The sequence below is a fragment of the Zophobas morio genome, unplaced genomic scaffold (assembly GCF_036711695.1).
Source record: "Zophobas morio isolate AGI-343-1 ecotype UQ-CSIRO unplaced genomic scaffold, CSIRO_AGI_Zmor_V1 ptg000078l, whole genome shotgun sequence".
In the NCBI taxonomy this organism is placed as follows: domain Eukaryota; kingdom Metazoa; phylum Arthropoda; class Insecta; order Coleoptera; family Tenebrionidae; genus Zophobas; species Zophobas morio.
Genome location: NW_026972183.1, coordinates 531,505 through 554,904, shown reverse-complemented (window position 1 = coordinate 554,904; position 23,400 = coordinate 531,505). Strand labels below are relative to the sequence as shown.

The window sequence follows — 23,400 nt, the reverse complement described above, 5'->3', positions numbered from 1 at the left end:
TCATTTAACATATCTCATTTTCACTTCCTGTCATATTTCACATTTCTCATTTCTCACATCGTGTCATTTCTCATTTCATAATTCATATTTCTCATTTTTCATTCCTTCTCATTGTATCTTTCTCGTTTCTTATGTTTCTCATTTCATATTTCTCATTTTTCATTTATTATTCATTTCCCAGTTCTCATTTCTCATTTCATATTTCACATTACTCATTCGATATTTCACATTTCTCATTTTTCATTTTTTCTCATTATTCATTTCCCATTTCTCATTTCTCATTTAACATATCTCATTTTCAATTCGTGTCATATTTCACATTTCTCATTTCTCACATAGTGTCATTTCTCATTTCACAATTCATATTTCTCATTTTTCATTTATTATTCATTTCTCAGTTCTCATATCACATTTCCCGTTTCTCATTTAACATATCTCATTTTCACTTCGTGTCATATTTCACATTTCTCATTTCTCACAATGTGTCATTTCCCATTTCATAATTCATATTTCTCATTTTTCATTTATTATTCATTTCTCAGTTCTCATTTCACATTTCTCATTTTTCATTCCCCCTCATTGTATCTTTCTTATTTCTCATATTTCTCATTTTTCATTTATTATTCATTTTCCAGCTCTGATTTCATATTTCACATTTCTCATTTCTCACTTCGTGTCATTTCTCATTTCATAATTCATATTTCTCATTTTACATTTATTATTCATTTCTCAGTTCTCATGTCTCACATTTATCGTTTCTAGCATTTCTCATCATCCTAACATCTCGTTTTTCTCATTTTTCGTTTATTATTCATTTCTCAGTTCTTATTTCTCACTTCGTGTTATTTCTCATTTCATAATTCATATTTCTCATTTTTCATTTCTTCTCATTTCATCTTTCTCATATTTCTTATTTCTCGTTTATTATTCATTTCGCAGTTCTCATTTCTCATTTCATAGTTCACATTTCTCACTTCGTGTCGTGTCTCATTTTTCATTTCTTCTCATTCTTCAGTTCCCATTTCACATATCTCATTCCTCATTTCGTGTCATTTTTCATTTCTTCTCATTTCACCTTTCTCATTTCTCACATTCATCGTTTCTCACATTTCCCACCATCCTAATTTCTCATATTTCTCATTTATCATTTCCCATTTCTCATTGTCCATATTTTTCATTTCTCATTTCACATATCGCATTTCTCACTTCGTGTTACTTCTCATTTCATCTCTCTCATTTCTCAGATTTGTTGTTTCCCATATTTTTTATTTCTTCTGATTCCTCACTTTTCTCGTTTCATGACTCATATTTCTCATTCCACATTCCTCATTCATCATTTCTTATTTCATAATTCTCACATTTTGCATTACAATTTCCTATTTTATATTTCTCATTTCATAATCCATATTTCTCAATCCAAACATTTCTCACATTTTTCATTTATCATTTCCTCTTTCTTCTCATTTCTTATTTCACATCTGAATTTCTCATTTAGCATTTCCCATTTCGCTTCACATTCTACATTTCCCATTTCCAGTTTCGCAGCTGGCACTTCGCATTTCTCATTTTACATTTCGGATTTCGGATTTCTTTTTCGAATCCCTCATTTCACATTTTGCTTTACCTTTCACATTCTCGATTTCTCATTTCTCATTTTGCATTCCGCATTTCCCATTTCGCAGTTCGAATTTCTCATTACGCATTTTTTATTTCCTATTTCGCTTCGCATTCCACATTTCACTTTTCGCATTTCTCGTTTCTCATAAATCATTTCTTATTTCGCATTGATCATTTCTCATTACTCATTTTACGTTTCTCATTGCCCATTTTGCTACGCATTCCGTATTTCTCATTTCACACTTGCATTACTAGCAAATTTAACGTTTATAAGTCAATAATTTCTGACATCTGTCATTTTTGATGATATGTACCATAGAAATAATATTATATGGAAGTAACTTAGAGAAAGACGCGCGTTGCCAACACAGTGGGACAGAGATAGGGCTCTCTGGGTGGCAAAACATTGACGCGAAGCTGCAGAGCACTGTGTTTCTGGCGGTTTCTTTCGTGCTGTCGCATGGTGTTTAAAGGTGTATTTTTGCAAATTTACGCTTTTTAGGCTCAAGTTACCGTATTTAAATGACTACAGTCTTCTTAAGTTGTATTTTATCGAACTATTTGTTAAACATCGTGAAATCGTGTTGTGCGTATAATTGCAAAGAACGTGCAAAGAAAGCAATCCTGTTTCATTTCATAGGCAATAATCACATATAGAGACGAAGGATTTCGTAATTATAATTTAAAAATTTTGTTAGATTTCCTAAACATTCCGAATTACGAAAAAAATGGATTGTTGCTACAAAAAGAGGGAATTTTATATCTATTGATTATTGTTTTAGTTATTTGTACGTGGGTTTAGAAAATAGATTTTGCTAGAAAATTCCACCCTCTTTAATATGTTCAATTTAATTAGGCACCCTGTCACTTTTATCGAAAGTTTAATTAATTTTATCCTAAAAATTTCAGATTTACCAATGAACATACACTACAAAATTAGTTAACTTGTAGAAGATTATTGTATTAACTGAATTCGTAATATATTGTAGATTGTGTATACATTTTATTTTATTAAAAGACCATCTCCACCACTTAACATGATTTTTGTTGTTTAATATTTCACATAATTTTAATGTAAACTGTAAAAATATAGTTTTCATTAACAAACGTTTGTTATAATTGATTGTTTGAACAAATTCGTAAGAAAACGTATTAATTCCCGTTCAAATGAAGCGTTTTTTGCCACCCAGCACGTGCTAGTGGTCAGCCGTCCTTTTCCCACTGATGCCATAACAACTCTTGCTATTTCTTTCTTGTGTTGATTACACTCGCTCGCGTATGGAAACGTATACAAGGCTCCATCCACTCCTTTATTAGATCAATGATATGTACACAATATACCCTCATTCTCTGCTCTCGTAGGGATATAACCCAAACTGTATTATTGGTTGCCTAAAGCAAATTTTTAGCTACCTTTACGAATTGTATTACAGGCTTGCCAACTTTAAGGTAACTTCAACAACAACTCCTACGGATATTTAGACAACGCTGTGATAATGTATTATAGATATGATAACATGTCTTCTTCCAAAGAACCGCATGGTAAACTAATGCGAGCAGAAAGTGTAGAAGTTAAGCCAACAACAATATTAACCCTTATACAGGGTCATTATAAAATATTGTAGTCGAAGAAGGCCATGATTTTGGTGACATTTTGTGCCGCCTTTTTCAGTTTTGTGGAAAGGATTACACTAATATTGGAATTTTTATTTTTAGCGCCACATTAGTTGACATTAGCACCAGTGTTGCCACTTCTACCGAATTTTCGGTAGATCTACCGATTTTGGGCTCTGTCTATCGATCTACCGATTGAAACACAAAATCTACCGAAAAGTCTACGATAATTCAAGAATTTATTTTTAATGTATTTATAAATTTTCAATAATTTTTTTTATATAATTTTATTTCTTAATATTTTTTTCAGTATAGATTTAGTTCTGCGGATTTGTTTAGTTCCCTCTATTACGCACCAGCGTAACCACTATACATTTTTACAGATAGCGCCAAATATCTATTCTTTTTAAGCGCGTTATAATTAAAAGGGGATTTTTTTTTAATTAGTTAGACAAAATTCAGTATATCCCCGAAACAGTTCAGCACCTGAGGCAATAATTAAGGGGAATATTATAGTTTCATTGTGTTTTTATTTTTAACAAAATGTTCCTACTACCTTTAGCATGTTTACTCATAGATATATTTTTTTAAATGATCTATGTTAATATTTGTTTTTTATTTGTTTCTTTTTAATAACAAAATATTTCTATCTTCTTCATATATGATAAAAAAAAAACGTACCTATTATTTATGTGTAATACCTTTTCTATCACAAAAAACCGATCTACCGAAAAAATGCCGAAATTTACCGAAAATTATCCAAGAAATCTACCGATAGTAAGTAAAACGGCGTGGCAACGCTGATTAGTACAGACATTATTAATTCTGTCAGATGTCAATAATTTTTTCGTTTGTACTGGTACGTTTTCCCTCACTTTGTGCGTTAATTGACTTGTCTTGTTTTCATTTTTGCTGTCTTCCCCATTGTTAGAACTTTAATAAGTGTCTCAAAAAACAGTCTGGCATCTTGCATACGGCATCTTGCATGCAATGGCATGCAGAACGGCATCTTCAGGGTCCATTATCTGATTCTTAGTAACAGCAACAAAAAAAATTGACGGAAGAAATGTGACTTTCGGAACATTGACAAACAAGGTGTGTTGATTTTTTGTTTTTATAATGGTGTCGTTGCTTTGGTAACGGGTGCCATTGTAACTATGATTATTTTTCAATCAAGGATTAACTTGAAAAGTAACTAAATTCCAGGTTATGTTTGTTTTTTGTGCATTAAGTTTTCGAAACTTAAGGTGTTGCGTTTATTGAATGTCTATACTGCTAGGAAACAATCAGTTGAAGGAAAAAATAACAAATTGGAAAATTTATTTCTGATTTATACAGGGTCATTATAAAATACTGTAGTCAACTCACCTATGAAAAACAATTGAAATTTTTCTCGTGCCGCTAATCACCAAAATGATTTCAACTCTTTTGAAATGTCACGAACGTCGAAACAAATCTATCAAATGTGTCAAAAATTGACATGCCAGGTTTGCGATTTAATTTCATTTTAAATAGACACGAAAAGACGCCAGGCCAGAGCATTAAGGGTTGCAGTGTTATCGAGCATTTGTGAACGCCACTGCAATACATTTCAGTTTCAAAAATTGTAAATTGTCAGAAAAACGTTTAAGGGCTTTGTCATGAATTACACCTTGGAAAGTCGATTGGAGTTGAACAGAATAAATCATCTGGTCTGTTTTGCAAAGAAGCAATAATTTTTCAAATAATGAAATCCAAAAAGTGAGGTTAAGTTTGTCGAAACCAATGAACACGGTAATTATTTAAAAAATTACATTTTTATAGGTACCCTGAAGGTAAAAATTGTGAAAAATCACGTAATGGACAATGGCAGAGCAAGTCTTATCACAGTTAACGAACACTATGAGTACCTAATGAGTTTTTGCAGTAAATAATTTTGCCAAAGTTGTGATCCCGCGAAAGTTCTGTTTGTAAATTGTAAGGAATCGTCAAAATATTGGTGCAGACATGGTTTGTGACCGGTGCTTTTCTCTTGAAAAAACACAACTGAAAGCCTTGATCTTCATCCCTACAATAGGTGAAAACTGCTATGTCCAAACATTACCTTCAGCTTTGCAGTTTCTAGATATCTGAAACATGCCAGATCTGCATAACAGGAATGTCAAAGAGGTTCTACCCAAAACGCGCCCACATGGCCATCCTCATATCAAGATTTTTCAAAATTTCAATAACAAAAAAGATGAAAAAACCAATAAAATTTCAGGAGCATAGTGTTAAGAGTTCTGTAGATGATTATGAGATCTCTTGAAACAACAGAATGTTTAATAAAGATTTTTAACTTTCCTAATAGTAAAATTACAATTATTACTAAACAGTAAGTTGAAGTAAGTTTTAAATTAAGAAAATGCAACTAACACCGAAAGAAAAATGAAAGTTACTGAAAATAAAAAACTTTATTGCAGTACCTACATACACTTTCTACATCTAATTTTGTTTATTGATCACATTCATTTACTTGAAAAAGTATCAGGCCTATGAATCGTCGTCTGGAAACAGCTAACCACACACCAACCTTCATTGCGTGTGATGGTGTTTCTTCAAAAGCGTGAGTATTTTCTATACACCAAATTCTGAAGTTCTGTCAGTTGACATAATAGCCTGACAGATGAAACCAGGCTTCATCAGAAAAGAACGACAAATCGAGAATCCCGTTATCGTCCATATCAGCTTGAAACCAACTACAATACCCAACGCGGCAAGGAAAATCAGCTGGTTGCAGCTCCTGAACCAACAAAATCTTGTATGGATGCATATGTAACTTCTCTTTTACGATTTTCTGACATGGGCTGTATGGTACTCCGGACAGTAAAGATTTTTGACAAAGCTTTATTCGGACTTTGTTCCATTCTCATCCTTAAATCTTCAACGTCTTCACTAACTTGAGGTCTCCCCGTCGGTTTTCACTTAGAAATGCTACCAGTGTCGTTAAATCTGGCCATAATTCGCCATATAGCGTCTTCAAAGATTCTTCATCAATGACAACAGAACATTTCACTAGATACTCGTTTTTAGACGCCTCCACAGAGTACACTCCATCCCCATCCTCATTTAACACCCCATTACGGTAATAGGCATGATGATTGCGCCAAAGAACTAAAAAAATCATTTGTAACACTAACCATAGTTATTCCTCTCTGTTCATTACCTGAGATTATTCCACAATGATCTGTAGTTTTGATAAAAACTGTTTTTTGAGACACTTATTAAAGTTCTAACAATGGGGAAGACAGCAAAAATGAAAACAAGACAAGTCAATTAACGCACAAAGTGAGGGAAAACGTACCAGTACAAACGAAAAAATTATTGACATCTGACAGAATTAATAATGTCTGTGCTAATCAGCGTTGCCACGCCGTTTTACTTACTATCGGTAGATTTCTTGGATAATTTTCGGTAAATTTCGGCATTTTTTCGGTAGATCGGTTTTTTGTGATAGAAAAGGTATTACACATAAATAATAGGTACGTTTATTTTTTCTCATTTATGAAGAAGGTAGAAATATTTTGTTATTAAAAAGAAACAAATAAAAAACAAATATTAACATAGATCATTTAAAAAAATATATCTATGAGTAAACATGCTAAAGGTAGTAGGAACATTTTGTTAAAAATAAAAACACAATGAAACTATAATATTCCCCTTAATTATTGCCTCAGGTGCTGAACTGTTTCGGGGATATACTGAATTTTGTCTAACTAATTAAAAAAAAATCCCCTGTTTCGGCTCGAAGACCAATGTTTCGGCTGGAAGACCAATGTTGCGGTTGAAGTGCCAATGTTTCGTACAACCCGAATCGTAGTACCAACGTTTTTTGTAATTGTTGATACGACCATGTATGGTCTTCCGAATTGTACCTTGATATTGCTCGAAGGACCTTTGTTTGCTATAATTGAAATAATGGACAGCGTTCGGTTTTCATGTTTTATGTAGGACGGTTACAGAAGTACTAAAATTACAAAAAACGTTGGTACTACGATTCGGGTTGTACGAAACATTGGCACTTCAACCGCAACATTGGTCTTCGAGCCGAAACATTGGTCTTCGAGCCGAAACATTGGTCCATATCGAGCCGGGTTGGATCAAATCGCGCAGAAATACATTTCGCTAATCGACATCATTATCATCAACTGGAAGCGACGGCAGCAGTGGGCAGCATTCCTACAAAAGGATCACCACCACGTTGCACCGAGTTGGAATCAACTTGAAATTTGGACAGCATCTTCGGCGGAGAGTCACCACCGCAATCAATCCCGCAGGACGGCAGGAGGAACACCATCTCCAGAACCAGAGTCAAGGTTAGTGGACTCCATTATTTCACTTCCTATCCAATCCATAATTCGAGAATTCGATAAGTGTCGATTTCGATTTCGCGATCAATAATACTGCATTTCGTTATTCGCTAATATGCCTCCCAAAATGATAGAAAAGTTACAGCACAGTAAGAATCAACAAAAAATAATCATTAACCAGCTCAATAGGTACGATAATTTCTTAGACAATGTTAACTCTGAACATGATGTTGTAGAACTTAAATACAGACTAACACGCATTAAGCCTTTATTAGACGAGTTAGATAAATTGCAAATAATTATCGAGTCATTAGAAAATTCCCCTACTGGCCAAACTGATGAAGAGAGCACTTCGTCAGAACCTCTTAGTGATCCCCGTGAACAATACGAATCCTTATATTATAGAGTAACCAACAACCCGTCAACGAGCACGCGTCGCAAAAATACATAATGTTTCATTATCAAGTATATATATTGACATGTACATAATAATCAATAAATCGTTGTTAAAAGTACACGTCTTTCCACAAATAATAATCACTACAGTTTCCACATTGGTCCTACGAACCGGAACCAGAACATCCCCTTTTAATTATAACGCGCTTAAAAAGAATAGATATTTGGCGCTATCTGTAAAAATGTATAGTGGTTACGCTGGTGCGTAATAGAGGGAACTAAACAAATCCGCAGAACTAAATCTATACTGAAAAAAATATTAAGAAATAAAATTATATAAAAAAAATTATTGAAAATTTATAAATACATTAAAAATAAATTCTTGAATTATCGTAGACTTTTCGGTAGATTTTGTGTTTCAATCGGTAGATCGGTAGACAGAGCCCAAAATCGGTAGATCTACCGAAAATTCGGTAGAAGTGGCAACACTGGTGCTAATGTCAACTAATGTGGCGCTAAAAATAAAAATTCCAATATTAGTGTAATCCTTTCCACAAAACTGAAAAAGGCGGCACAAAATGTCACCAAAATCATGGCCTTCTTCGACTACAATATTTTATAATGACCCTGTATAAGGGTTAATATTGTTGTTGGCTTAATTTCTACACTTTCTGCTCGCATTAGTTTACCATGCGGTTCTTTGGAAGAAGACATGTTATCATATCTATAATACATTATCACAGCGTTGTCTAAATATCCGTAGGAGTTGTTGTTGAAGTTACCTTAAAGTTGGCAAGCCTGTAATACAATTCGTAAAGGTAGCTAAAAATTTGCTTTAGGCAACCAATAATACAGTTTGGGTTATATCCCTACGAGAGCAGAGAATGAGGGTATATTGTGTACATATCATTGATCTAATAAAGGAGTGGATGGAGCCTTGTATACGTTTCCATACGCGAGCAAGTGTAATCAACACAAGAAAGAAATAGCAAGAGTTGTTATGGCATCAGTGGGAAAAGGACGGCTGACCACTAGCACGTGCTGGGTGGCAAAAAACGCTTCATTTGAACGGGAATTAATACGTTTTCTTACGAATTTGTTCAAACAATCAATTATAACAAACGTTTGTTAATGAAAACTATATTTTTACAGTTTACATTAAAATTATGTGAAATATTAAACAACAAAAATCATGTTAAGTGGTGGAGATAGTCTTTTAATAAAATAAAATGTATACACAATCTACAATATATTACGAATTCAGTTAATACAATAATCTTCTACAAGTTAACTAATTTTGTAGTGTATGTTCATTGGTAAATCTGAAATTTTTAGGATAAAATTAATTAAACTTTCGATAAAAGTGACAGGGTGCCTAATTAAATTGAACATATTAAAGAGGGTGGAATTTTCTAGCAAAATCTATTTTCTAAATCCACGTACAAATAACTAAAACAATAATCAATAGATATAAAATTCCCTCTTTTTGTAGCAACAATTCATTTTTTTCGTAATTCGGAATGTTTAGGAAATCTAACAAAATTTTTAAATTATAATTACGAAATCCTTCGTCTCTATATGTGATTATTGCCTATGAAATGAAACAGGATTGCTTTCTTTGCACGTTCTTTGCAATTATACGCACAACACGATTTCACGATGTTTAACAAATAGTTCGATAAAATACAACTTAAGAAGACTGTAGTCATTTAAATACGGTAACTTGAGCCTAAAAAGCGTAAATTTGCAAAAATACACCTTTAAACACCATGCGACAGCACGAAAGAAACCGCCAGAAACACAGTGCTCTGCAGCTTCGCGTCAATGTTTTGCCACCCAGAGAGCCCTATCTCTGTCCCACTGTGTTGGCAACGCGCGTCTCTCTCTAAGTTACTTCCATATAATATTATTTCTATGGTACATATCATCAAAAATGACAGATGTCAGAAATTATTGACTTATAAACGTTAAATTTGCTAGTAATGCAAGTGTGAAATGAGAAATACGGAATGCGTAGCAAAATGGGCAATGAGAAATGTAAAATGAGTAATGAGAAATGATCAATGCGAAATAAGAAATGATTTATGAGAAACGAGAAATGCGAAAAGTGAAATGTGGAATGCGAAGCGAAATAGGAAATAAAAAATGCGTAATGAGAAATTCGAACTGCGATATGGGAAATGCGGAATGCAAAATGAGAAATGAGAAATCGAGAATGTGAAAGGTAAAGCAAAATGTGAAATGAGGGATTCGAAAAAGAAATCCGAAATCCGAAATGTAAAATGAGAAATGCGAAGTGCCAGCTGCGAAACTGGAAATGGGAAATGTAGAATGTGAAGCGAAATGGGAAATGCTAAATGAGAAATTCAGATGTGAAATAAGAAATGAGAAGAAAGAGGAAATGATAAATGAAAAATGTGAGAAATGTTTGGATTGAGAAATATGGATTATGTAATGAGAAATATAAAATAGGAAATTGTAATGCAAAATGTGAGAATTATGAAATAAGAAATGAGGAATGTGGAATGAGAAATATGAGTCATGAAACGAGAAAAGTGAGGAATCAGAAGAAATAAAAAATATGGGAAACAACAAATCTGAGAAATGAGAGAGATGAAATGAGAAGTAACACGAAGTGAGAAATGCGATATGTGAAATGAGAAATGAAAAATATGGACAATGAGAAATGGGAAATGATAAATGAGAAATATGAGAAATTAGGATGGTGAGAAATGTGAGAAACGATGAATGTGAGAAATGAGAAAGGTGAAATGAGAAGAAATGAAAAATGAGACACGACACGAAGTGAGAAATGTGAACTATGAAATGAGAAATGAGAACTGCGAAATGAATAATAAACGAGAAATAAGAAATATGAGAAAGATGAAATGAGAAGAAATGAAAAATGAGAAATATGAATTATGAAATGAGAAATAACACGAAGTGAGAAATAAGAACTGAGAAATGAATAATAAACGAAAAATGAGAAATACGAGATGTTAGGATGATGAGAAATGCTAGAAACGATAAATGTGAGAAATGAGAACTGAGAAATGAATAATAAATGAAAAATGAGAAATATGAATTATGAAATAAGAAATGACACGAAGTGAGAAATAAGAAATGTGAAATATGAAATATAAAATGAGAAATAATAATAATAACAATAATAACTTTATTCAGCCGTTACATAGAAACACTACATTTGGCATCGTTCCACACAAAAACATGTATACAATATTCTACAGAAATAACAAGTAGGTATATCACAATTAGACACATGTAGACAACAAATACAAACAGATAAATCGAACTTAGAATACATGGTCGCGAAACTCTTTGACACTGTAGAAAGCATTTGACAGGAGAAACTGCTTCATATAATTTTTAAAGTAGTTAGTATTCGAATAGATATGTTAAATGATAAATGAGAAATGGGAAATGAATAATGAGAAAAAATGAAAAATGAGAAATGTGAAATATCGAATGAGTAGTGTGAAATAAGAACTGAGAAATGAATAATAAACGAAATATGAGAAATACGAGATGTTAGGATGATGAGAAATGTTAGAAACGACAAATGTGAGAAATGAGGACTGAGAAATGAATAATAAATGAAAAATGAGAAATATGAATTATGAAATGAGAAATGACACGAAGTGAGAAATGAGAAATGTGAAATATGAAATCAGAGCTGGAAAATGAATAATAAATGAAAAATGAGAAATATGAGAAATAAGAAAGATACAATGAGGGGGAATGAAAAATGAGAAATGTGAAATGAGAACTGAGAAATGAATAATAAATGAAAAATGAGAAATATGAATTATGAAATGGGAAATGACACATTGTGAGAAATGAGAAATGTGAAATATGACACGAAGTGAAAATGAGATATGTTAAATGAGAAACGGGAAATGTGATATGAGAACTGAGAAATGAATAATAAATGAAAAATGAGAAATATGAATTGTGAAATGAGAAATGACACTATGTGAGAAATGAGAAATGTGAAATATGACACGAAGTGAAAGTGAGATATGTTAAATGATAAATGAGAAATGGGAAATGAATAATGAGAAAAAATGAAAAATGAGAAATGTGAAATATCGAATGAGTAGTGTGAAATATGAAATGAGAAATGAGAACTGGGAAATGAATAATAAATGAAAAATGAGAAATATGAAATGAGAAACATGAGAAACGAGAAAGATACAATGAGAAGGAATGAAAAATGAGAAATATGAATTATGAAATGAGAAATGACACGATGTGAGAAATGAGAAATGTGAAATATGACACGAAGTGAAAATGAGATATGTTAAATGAGAAATGAAAAATGGGAAATGTGAAATGAGAACTGAGAAATGAATAATAACTGAAAAATGAGAAATATGAGTTATCAAATGAGAAATGACACGTTGTGAAAAATGAGAGATGTGAAATATAACACGAAATGAAAATGAGATATGTTAAATGAGAAATGAGAAATGGGAAATAAATAATGAGAAAAAATGAAAAATGAGAAATGTAAATTATGAAATGAGAAATAACACGAAGTGAGAAATGAGAAATGAGAACTGGGAAATGAATAATAAATGAAAAATGAGAAATGTGAGAAATGAGAAAGATACAGTGAGAAGGAATGAAAAATGGAAATATGAATTATGAAATGAGAAATGACACGATGTGAGAAATGACAAATGTGAAATGAGAACTGAGAAATGAATAAAAAATGAAAAATGAGAAATATGAATTATGAAATGGGAAATGATACATTGTGAGAAATGAGAAATGTGAAATATGACACGAAGTGAAAATGAGATATGTTAATTGAGAAATGGGAAATGTGAAATGAGAACTGAGAAATGAATTATAAATGAAAAATAAGAAATATGAATTATGAAATGAGAAATGACGGTATGTGAGAAATGAGAAATATGAAATATGACACGAAGTGAAAATGAGATATGTTAAATGAAAAATGAGAAATGGGAAATAAATAATGAGAAAAAATGAAAAATGAGAAATGTAAATTATGAAATGAGAAATAACACGAAGTGAGAAATGATGAATGTGAAATATCAAATGAGTAATGTGAAATATGAAATGAGAAATGAGAACTGGGAAATGAATAATAAATGAAAAATGAGAAATATGAAATGAGAAATATGAGAAATGAGAAAGATACAATGAGGGGGAATGAAAAATGAGAAATGAAAAATGAGAAATGTGAAGTGAGAACTGAGAAATGAATAATAAATGAAAAATGAGAAATATGAATTTTGAAATGGGAAATGACACATTGTAAGAAATGAGAAATATGAAATATGACACGAAGTGAAAATGAGATATGTTAAATGAGAAATGAGAAATGGGAAATGAATAATGAGAAAAAATGAAAAATGTAAATTATGAAATGAGAAATGACGCATTATATCTTACATTTATTTCATCTGCTTGAAATTAAATTTATTGTTGTTTTTAAAAATTGATATTTGATTGTATAATATCATTAACAGTTCGATAAGAATGACAGTTTCGAAAGTTCAAATGTATCAGTTGATTACCGACAAATGATACATACCAGTTCATCACTACACCAATGTTTAATAAAGAAATCAATGAGAGCTTCTTTAAATTTCGTATTTTTTATCTCTTTTGTAAAATCTGATGGTCGTACCTGGTCAGGAGCGAGGGAAGTACTGTCTAAACTCTTTAGACCAATTTTTATATATCTATATACGTACATATCCAAGAGAGAGAGAGAGAGAGAGAGAGAGAGAGAGAGAGAGAGAGAGAGAGAGAGAGATCAAGTATTTTAAATAAATAAAATAAAATCGTTTTCACAACTTGTTAATTGTCATTTGCCGTTAGTTGATGCATGTGAAAGAGCAACTCTCTCCCTCATGTATATATAAATAATAATAATAATTAGAGAGCGGATTTTATGAAATTTGCGTATCCGTTATTTTTTCCATATAAGTCTTGATATTTAATATGTGAACGAATCATGCTGATTAAAAAAGAATACAGCTATAAAAAAATTGCATATTTGCATATATTTGCCTTCTGTTGCATATTTCACGTAACAGGTGCATATTTTGCATTTTTATCAATTTTTTTGCTAATTTGAAAAAAAATTATTGTCATCTATCGGCATTTGTCTAGAATGACGAAATTTGATTAATGTTGCTATTGCAAATATTGTCCTGAGCTTCAAATAACTAGTAAAGGTTTGGGTTTTATGATAGTTTGGAGGTAAAATCGGTCCTTAATTACTCTTGGAAATACCGTTCATTCCCAATATTTTTGTTCGTTACTTAAGTATATTAATGGTATATTTTATGGTGGTCTAAGGGCCGTTATCCTATTATTTTTCATCGTAAGTTTGCATTGAAAGCATTTAAAGCGATCCAGGTCTGTCAAAATGTCGAAGATAACTCAAATTAATTTATGGATTAAACCTTTTCCTGAACTTATTCCTCAAGAAGGAACTGTGTTTTTTCGCGCCTGCTCTAAACTGCTAAGTATTTTTACATCTGTGGACGTAGTACGCAGTTTTTCTATTAACAAATAATACTTTAGAATCACCCGAAAAAATTTTTGTTAGTATATTTCGAACAATATTTAAAAATAAATTGTTACCAAAATAGTAATTAAATAGTCGATTACTACCATTTTTACTTCCCGAGCGTAAGCAAAGGAAGTATTGTAATCGAGTCCGTCGACCGACTCTCTACTTTTACGTTTTCTCGATCTGTCATGACCCCTAGAAGACGAAGAAATAGGTCTCCCATTTCCGTCTGTCTGTCCGTCTGTCTGCCGTCCCGGATTTTTATTAGACAGATAATCTCCGAGAGTACTGGACCGATTGTTGTGAAATTGTGTACTTATATTAGGAATAAATGTCTCTGGTCATTATGTCTGAGTCAATTTATTTTATTGATTAAATCAAGAGTTGCAAAACTGAATACTTGAAATCTTGCAGACGTTTTGAAATTATTGTAAGAATCTTAACTTTTTAATCAAAATGTATCTGTTTATCAACCCCAAAAAGTTGGTTACGTCACCTCAGAATTTTGCTGAATAAATTCTTTCAAAATGTGAAAAAGATGATCAGACTATACTTGTAATTTGTCATTGCATTCATTTTTTTTAGATCTGCTTATACAGGGTGACTCAAAAAAAAAAATAAATCAGTCAAGTTATTATTGATCAAATTACGAACGAGCCGTGACTTCCAGTGTGAAAGCGAATTTATTGAAATATCTCATTACAGAACTCTAATGAGAAGAATCTATGACAGACATAAAGACTCGGTTCTAAAAGCGAGGGAAGTACTGTCTAAACTCTTTAGACCAATTTTTTTTACCAAGTAGTAAGTTGAACTTTCAATGAAATGGTAATTATGTGCATTAGTATATATTAGTATATATGGCTGCCATTTCGTCTTATGTTTAAAGGGAGTAGGGACTTTGCTATTCCCTCTCCCTCTCCAGTTATACTATTACAGCTCAATGTTACGTAACCGTATCTAACTCGGTCTAACCTTACCCATTTATGCTGGTTTCACGCAAAAATTTCCTTTTTGTTACTCCTGTTTTTAACGTCTGACGTTGACAACTGTTGGCGATCCTGCTTTTGGAAAATAATCAGAATTAACAGCCACAGTTGTGGAATATTTCAAACCATTATAAAAAAAACGCGTTGTTATGTAAATTTTCCATCACATGATCAAAACGACCATAATTAACCATAGTTGAATTTATCATTACCCCCAAAATGGATGAGATGGAAACTATCTTCCAACAAGTAAAATATAGTTTCGAAAAGTGTACATGTAACCTCCAAAGGGTAAACTTATTGCTCAACCAGAATATCCAGTGGGAAGTGTACGAAGAGGCAGTGCTGACAAGCAACAAAAACGATTCAAATTCGACAGAAATACGAAAACGTGGCAACGTTCATTTCAAACAGAATAGGTATGTAGAAGCGCTTGAGAGCTATACCGCAGCCATAGCCTCGGCCAAAAGCAAAAGAATCACAGCCTTAGCTTATTCTGGTCGATCCGCAGTATTGGCAAAAGTTGGCTTGTATCAAGAAAGTTTAGTTGTGAGTACCCAGTAATTGTTCTGTTTTCACACTTCATCCAAATATTCTAGGACCTTGAAAGAGCGTTTTATAACGACTATTCGCAGGAATTTACCCACCAACTGGCACTTCGACGCTCACAAGTCATCAAAAAACAAAACTCCAACAGTAAAACGCAAGTACTTGCATACCCAAACTATCATGTACAGGCAACTGCATGTGATAATACTTCCTTCAAAATCCACACTGACAACAAGTTTGGTAGACACGTAACGACCACACGAGATATTGAAATCGGCGAAGTCGTACTCGTCGATAAACCGTACACTGCAGTACTGCTACAAGACAACTACATTTACTGCTCAGAATGTTTAAAAGTATGCTATAACTTAATATCGTGCGACGCATGTGCTAAAGCTCTCTACTGTAGCACATACTGCAAATTTTTAGCTAGTAAAACGCACAAATATGAATGTTGCCTGTCTGACGTACTTGATCGCCTAGAATCCATCAAAGACGGCCTCGCCTTGGGCCTTAAAATAACTTTATTAGTATTAATCCAGTTCCGTCAGAACAAGTCACATGACCTTGAAGAAATTATAAAAATGGAGGCCCACACTAATTCGCTGTCATTGAGGATGCACTTTACTATTGCATGGGTTTCTAGTATAATTTATGTTCTACTGAAAAAACACACGGATTTGTTTAATGATTTGGAGGGCATGGAGGAGATGTTTAAGGGTTTGTTGCCCTTGATCATACAAGTTGTTCATATTAATGGGGTTGTAATAAATCGACTAGAGCCTACAGTGGAGGGATACGAAATGATTACTTACGCACGCGGATTATACTTTTTGTTCGGTGGATTTAATCATTCTTGTTACCCTAACGCTTTTTTCTATCAAGAAGGACCGAGACTTGTCGTGAGGGCACTGGGAACCATAAAAAAGGAAGAGCAATGTTGTATTTCTTATGGGTGAGTTCAGTTTTGTATGAGTAATTAAACTTACATGTTTTCTCGAATTTTCATGACCGCTAGAGTATGAAAAAGTGGTCTCCCGTTTTCATTTGTCTGTCTATCTGTCTGGGCCCATTTTTATTTGATCAATAATTTCCGAAAATCCTGAACAGATTGTTGAAAAATTTTGTATGTATATCAGAAATATCATGTAGACGTTAAATCGCTAATCAAAATTTGGCTAATCATTCCTATCAACAATTTGATGACATTATCTCAAAAAATTCTACTTCAAAATGATTTAATTGTTGTACAATAATATATTCACTCCTATACTTGTGATGTACGAATCCGCTTTGAGTTTTTCCCGTAAGGGTTTTACAAAATGGAGAATAGGTTCTACAAATTTTTACAAAAAAAAATTACAAGGTGTAGTAATCTCGTACGAGTAAAGTTAAATATCAAGTTTTGTGGCTGAGTGAGCTTCAGACGAGCAAGCGACCCTGGACTTATCTGTTCAATGCCAAACGTAGCCGTTTATTTTTTTCTCAATGTGTTGGGCTGTGACTAGTATTTTATTATCTCTATATTTCTATTACCCGAGCGTAAGCTGAGAAAGTATTGTAAACGAATCTATCGGGCGACTGACTACTTTCATATTTACGAGTACGAAAAAATTGGTTTCCCGTTTCCGTCTGTCTGTCCGTCTAACTGTCTGTCTATCTACCTGTCTATCTGTCCACCGTCTGTATCAATTTTTGTTAGACAGATAATCTCCGAAACTACTGGACCGATTGTTCTCAAATTGTATATATGTATAATGTATATCACGTAGATGGTAAAAAGCTAACGAAACTTTTTGTAATCATCCTCATTGACAGTTTTATGACGATACCTCAGAGCAGATGCTGTAAAACTTTTAATTTATAACCTTCAGTTCGTCATTAAACAGTTACTTTACGAGAGCGCCGATTAATGAAACATTTTGTTAAGACATGATCTACTAGCTGGGGGAATGAAAATGACATCTAATTTAAATGTGTAGTGTCCCGGTTCAATTTAAATTTAGCGCCAGAAAGAATGACAGTTTTGTAACGTAGATTTGCCTTCTTTGTGGAGTGGGCAGCTTTTGTTACTCACTCTAGATTCACATCAGAGACATTCAAGCACTGTTAGCGAAAGAGGCTGCAAGTCTACAATGTGTCGAAGTCACATGTGTTTGAAATTTGTATTCCATTTTATTTGTAAAATTTAACTAAAGGGCAAATCTGTTATAAATCAAAATCTTAGAATAAAATTTTACGGTATAGAAACCGAACTCATAGTTTTCCCTTAATTGACAGTTTAGTATGAAACCAAGGTCCCTTTATAGTGATTAGGTTAGGGTGTATCATGACCTTGAAGAGACATGTTGATGACGTAGAAAGTCCCTCCTACGCGGTTAATTTTAAATCTAGTCACTTTTTCCACGAGCGATTTTGTTGAAACTGGCATTGTGTTGACAAAACGTTTGTAGCCAGGACGTAACCACGGCTATACGAGTGGTGGCCCCCCTTCCCTCTGTAACAAGTCTGTCCACAAACTCGCTGTATGCACTAACCTAGTCACTATTAAGGAACCTTGGTATGAAACAGAATGTTTTAAGTGAATGCTCGTTAAAAGTAACAATATTATAATCATTGTTCGCTCACAGTAACTGTAATATTGTCCATGCTTGCGAAAAGTAACCGTAACACCAATATTCATTACATGTTGTATTCATTCCCACCAATTCGCAGGACATGTCTTAATCGTTTTGCTACTATATGTGTAAAGTGTATAATAATAATAATAATAATTTTATTCATACATTACATCCCAGACGGGATATTTGTACATGTCGGGAAAAGTATATTATATAATTAAATATAATGTAAAATTTATAACATACGATAAATACAACGTGAATAAATACCAACAACATAAAAACAAAACATTTTACTACACAATAGATTTGTCTTCCAGAAATTCGTCGTAACTGTAGTAGGCACTGCTTATTAACAATTTTTTTATTGCTTTATTAAAATTCTTATTATAAAACTTTATAATGAAATAATTAACCGCATTCTGGGACTTCCTTAGTCTTATTTCTTTCGGGCACAAATTGTTTTTATGTCTTGTGTTGTATTCATGAAAGTCACTATGGGCAGAAAATTCATTTTCATGTTTTTTATAGTAGTTTAGGCAAGTAAAAATGTACAAAGAAGGTAGCGTCATTATATTTAGCTTCCTAAATTGTTCTCGGCAATCTTCTCTGTACTTTGAGTTTGAAACAATTGGAATTGCTATTCTTTGCAATTGAAATAGTCTATGACGTATACTAGCATGTCCCCATAATAATATTCCATATAGCAAGTGTGACTCACATAAAGGGAAGTAAATGTTGCGTAAATATTCTCTGGGTAAATTTTCTTTCAAATGTCGCAATAGGAAGATATTTTTGCTGACTTTCTTTGCAGTATTTTCTCCATGACTAACCCATGAGAGTTTAGAGTCCAAACTAAAGCCCAGAAAGTTAGTGTTCGATTGAAAGCTGCGAGGGATATCTACTTTCTTCAAAGTAAAAAAAAATCATCGTAGTTGATTTGTCAACATTCAGAACAAGATTGTTCGCTGTGAACCAATCAAAGGCTTCCGACTGCGCTTCAGCACTGACCGTTTCTGGTGCTACGTCCGATATTAATTTGTTCAACAATGTTGTATCGTCTGCGTATAATACTGAATCCGAGTTTATGTTAGTTGGAAGATCGTTCACAAAAATTAAAAATAGGAGAGGTCCTAAAATGGAACCTTGGGGTACTTCTTGATTAATCGGCAGATGTTCCGAAAATGTTTTGTTAAATTTAACTAACTGTTGACGATTCCCTAGATATGATTTTAGTAATTTGCAACTTTCTTCATCAATCTTATACGCAGATAATTTTTCCAGAAGGATGTTATGTGACACGCAATCGAAAGCCTTCGACAGATCAAGAAATGTCACGACTGCTGTTTCTTCTGTTTCGAAGCAGGATGTTATATACTTTTGTAACTTAAGAACAGCGTCTACCGTGGACAAGCTTTTTCGATATCCGAATTGCGTCACCTTAGAACTGGTTTGCCGCATATCCAGATCGCGTCCGAGGGATTTTCGCCTCTACTGTTTGGTGCAGATTTGCCGCATGTCGCACTTGGGCGAAGCGAAACATAGTTTAGATTCAGTGCTGATTTGCCCCATGTCCAAGCAGAAATCGATATAGTACCGTTATCCGTTTTTACGTACTTCCTTGCTGTTTTGCTTTTCAGCGTTAGGTTTGGGGTTGGGAAAGAAATCGTATTCAACTTCACAATTTTGATGAATCTGAAATTAAAAAAAACCGACTGTAATTTGTGCAACTCTTTTTCTGTTGTTATAGATATTACAAATTTTAAGAAAGATTGAGTTTCAAATTATTAGATTCGAAATTTTACAAATTTAAATTTCAAATAGATTTGTTGCTCGTTAAACAAATAATTTAATTTTTTACTTAACAGTAACATTTTTATTTAATGATTTCTTGGAAATGATTGAACTTATTTTCTCTAAAATTTTAGTCAACAAAATTCATCAATAATTACAGATAATAATAGATACATTTTTCAGAGATAATTGACATTAAGATTTCTTAAACAACTTCACGCGCAGAACAAGTACTACGGCAAGGACTAATAATGTGAAATAAATGAAAAATTGAAACGATATTAGAAATCGCGTGGTGAAGTAGTTAACTAAGTATAACGAACAATGAATGTTAAGTTATTGAAGTTTTGATTCGATTTTTTCTAAATATTTTTAAAATAAAGAGACTTATTTTTCTTTATTTTTATATAAAATCTACATTTGATAAAACTCATTGCAGTCATTCATTTTACCTAAAAATTGTAGAATCCAAATATTGCATTGTTAATTTCCATTGTTAAATGGTGAATTGTGAACGAAATACGGAGTACCAAATTTAAATGTGTTTTACAGAAAGGAATTATTTTTACAAAGGATAATAAAATGATATTTTCTTTGCATTGGCGGAGTAATGGCGGCTCGTTGACTCGCTGCAGTCCTACGAAAATTGCAGCTTAATATGTAATTTTTTATATAAAATATTCAAACTGATAAAGAACACTCGGGTAAAAATAGGTTGTTGTCTCAAACAATTAGATTCCAGTATTTTATTACATTACGTGGATATTGACTACAAGTAGCTATTGTCGGGCAACCAGAGAAAATTAGCACTGATATCATTCGTTTCCATGTCTTATGTATCAGTGACAATTATGTTGACTGCAACCCAAATCTATTTGATTACCCCTAACTCCATAATATCTAGTACTTAATATAGTTATACGCTTTTCAGTTGAAAATGAAAGAATTATTTGTACTGGTAGTTGTAAACAATTGTATAAATATTTCCGTTGGATTCCTTTGCGAACTATTTGTCAATTATTATTTATGATACTATGGTATGATCCCAAACTGTTTAGAGAAGAAAGGGAGGCTGTGATGTGCGCACGTAAACTTGTTATATTTCTTTCCAATACATTAGCTCTATATATTAGCTCTCTGTCTATCATCTCCTACGTGCGCTTATCATAGACTCCTTTTATCTAAAAAGTATGCAGTATTTCCCGCGCAAACCAGCAGTCAGATCTCTAGATTGCCTGGCCTCGTGATTTGTCACGTATTTTTAAATAACATACAGTTTTCTAAATTTGCTGAAGTACTACTAAACTACAAAAATAAACGGGTAAATTATATTCTCAAATTATAACTCCGAATTAAACATGCAATGTGAAAAGTTAATGCCGTGAACCCTACTAAGTATAAATTAAACGTCATTGTTTGCTAACTACATAATTGATTAAACTTATTATTTTAATAAGGTAAGGTATTAAACTAGACAGAGACTTGAATACTTTTTTTACTAATTTTAATAATTCTTGTAAATGAGTAGATATTTAATAATAAAGCAATACATATTATTATACGCAAAAAATGTATTTGCATGCTTTTGCATAAACTTCCTGCACTTATAATTTATGAACAGTATTTTGGACGATGCCCAATTAATTGATAAATAATAGTATGTTGATGTAAAAAGAGTATCATTACATTACTTCAAATTCTTTTAACTTTCTTTATGTAGTATGTAGTATCTCCTGTTTTAAAAATCTCAAGAAATTAGGGTTATGGTAATTCAATTAAATCTGGGTGCTTAGCAGTGGCGGCTCGTCAGGGGAGGCAGGGGAGGCAGTGCCTCCCTTGGAAAAATTGACTATTAGTTTTTGTTTTAATATCTGTCAACTTCAAATTTATTTTAACGATATGGCAAATAATTTTTATTTATAGAACACTGTGATTTTTTAAAACGCGTCTTGGTAACATATTTTGAAGTGCGCGCTTTCGACAGGAATAAGCGCTGATCATCACCGTGTAGGCCAGCTTCAGACAGAGGCATGCCTCAGATAGACGGATGTCTTCAGTATAATTAGTCAGTGGTGATAATATTTTTTTGAGAAAGACAATAGTCAACAGTGCTTTATCAAAGCGCCAGCGGAGGCACCAACGCCTACCGTCCTTAAACCAATCAGATCGAATTTTTTAATCTCACGGTGAAACTGCACAATGCTGAACAGGGATCCTGAATGCATTTAGTGTGCATTAATTAGACGCGAGAAAAGGTGTTCACTGCATCTGCATTGCCAAGGTTATGTATTAAAACTTTTAAGTTAACTTGAAAACATTAGGACAATGAAAATGTCAGTTTTGCAATGCTGATAGGAACATAAGAATCTCTAATTCTCTAACGACATTGTAGAATTTCTTATAAAGTTTAAATATTTAAGCACGGTTTTCTTACGACGAACAGTTGTATGTTAAAGATTTAGGAATCTCTCATCCCAGATTTGAGCAGAACTTTATTAATTAATTGATTAATAGGTATATTTAAATCAGCTCTAGATCATATGAATTAAAATTTATGCTAATAAAGCAAATTCTGTGGTTTTTGCACCTTTTCGTTGGTTTGTGGGAAGCAATTAAATATTTTTTATTCGAAAAGTGTAGAGACTCAGAGTTATTTGTATTCTTTTCATAAAAATGGATAAATAATCTGTATTTTAACAAAAGTAATTGCGAACATGTTAATTAATACCTGCTAATTTTGAAACGAAAATGTTGCCTCCCCTAACGAAAAGACCACGAGCCGCTACTGGTTCTTAGGGTAAAAACTCAATAAACAACAAATGAAAAAGTATGTTATTTTTTTAAATTTATGTAACATTTATTGCTGTAAAAGTTGGAGATGACGTTATATGATGGGGAGGATGATTACAAATGTT

General features: G+C 32.7%; 1 protein-coding gene and 2 long non-coding RNA genes across 5 annotated transcripts in view; 2 read left to right on the top strand and 1 right to left on the bottom strand.

Moving 5' to 3' along the window:
- The window catches only part of LOC135143949 (uncharacterized), a 71,052-nt gene that overhangs the window by 35,870 nt on the left and 11,782 nt on the right, over positions 1 to 23,400 (top strand). For 2 of the 3 annotated variants that reach the window (XM_064075852.1, XM_064075851.1), the window contains exon 1: positions 16,672 to 17,025. The exons of the other annotated variant lie outside the window; for it this stretch is intronic. In XM_064075852.1, the coding sequence (XP_063931922.1) occupies positions 16,688 to 17,025 (338 nt within the window). In that variant the 5' untranslated portion in view covers positions 16,672 to 16,687. Of the gene's footprint in view, positions 1 to 16,671; positions 17,026 to 23,400 lie in introns of those variants that run through there. 3 annotated transcript variants of the gene reach the window in all.
- Positions 5,629 to 6,093, top strand: LOC135143942 (uncharacterized). Its single transcript, XR_010282952.1, has 2 exons — positions 5,629 to 5,815; positions 5,876 to 6,093. It is a non-coding gene; the product is annotated as an uncharacterized LOC135143942 (long non-coding RNA).
- On the bottom strand, positions 6,043 to 6,565 carry LOC135143941 (uncharacterized). The gene is made up of 2 exons (XR_010282951.1): positions 6,416 to 6,565; positions 6,043 to 6,363 (listed from the first exon to the last, which is right to left on the bottom strand). It is a non-coding gene; the product is annotated as an uncharacterized LOC135143941 (long non-coding RNA).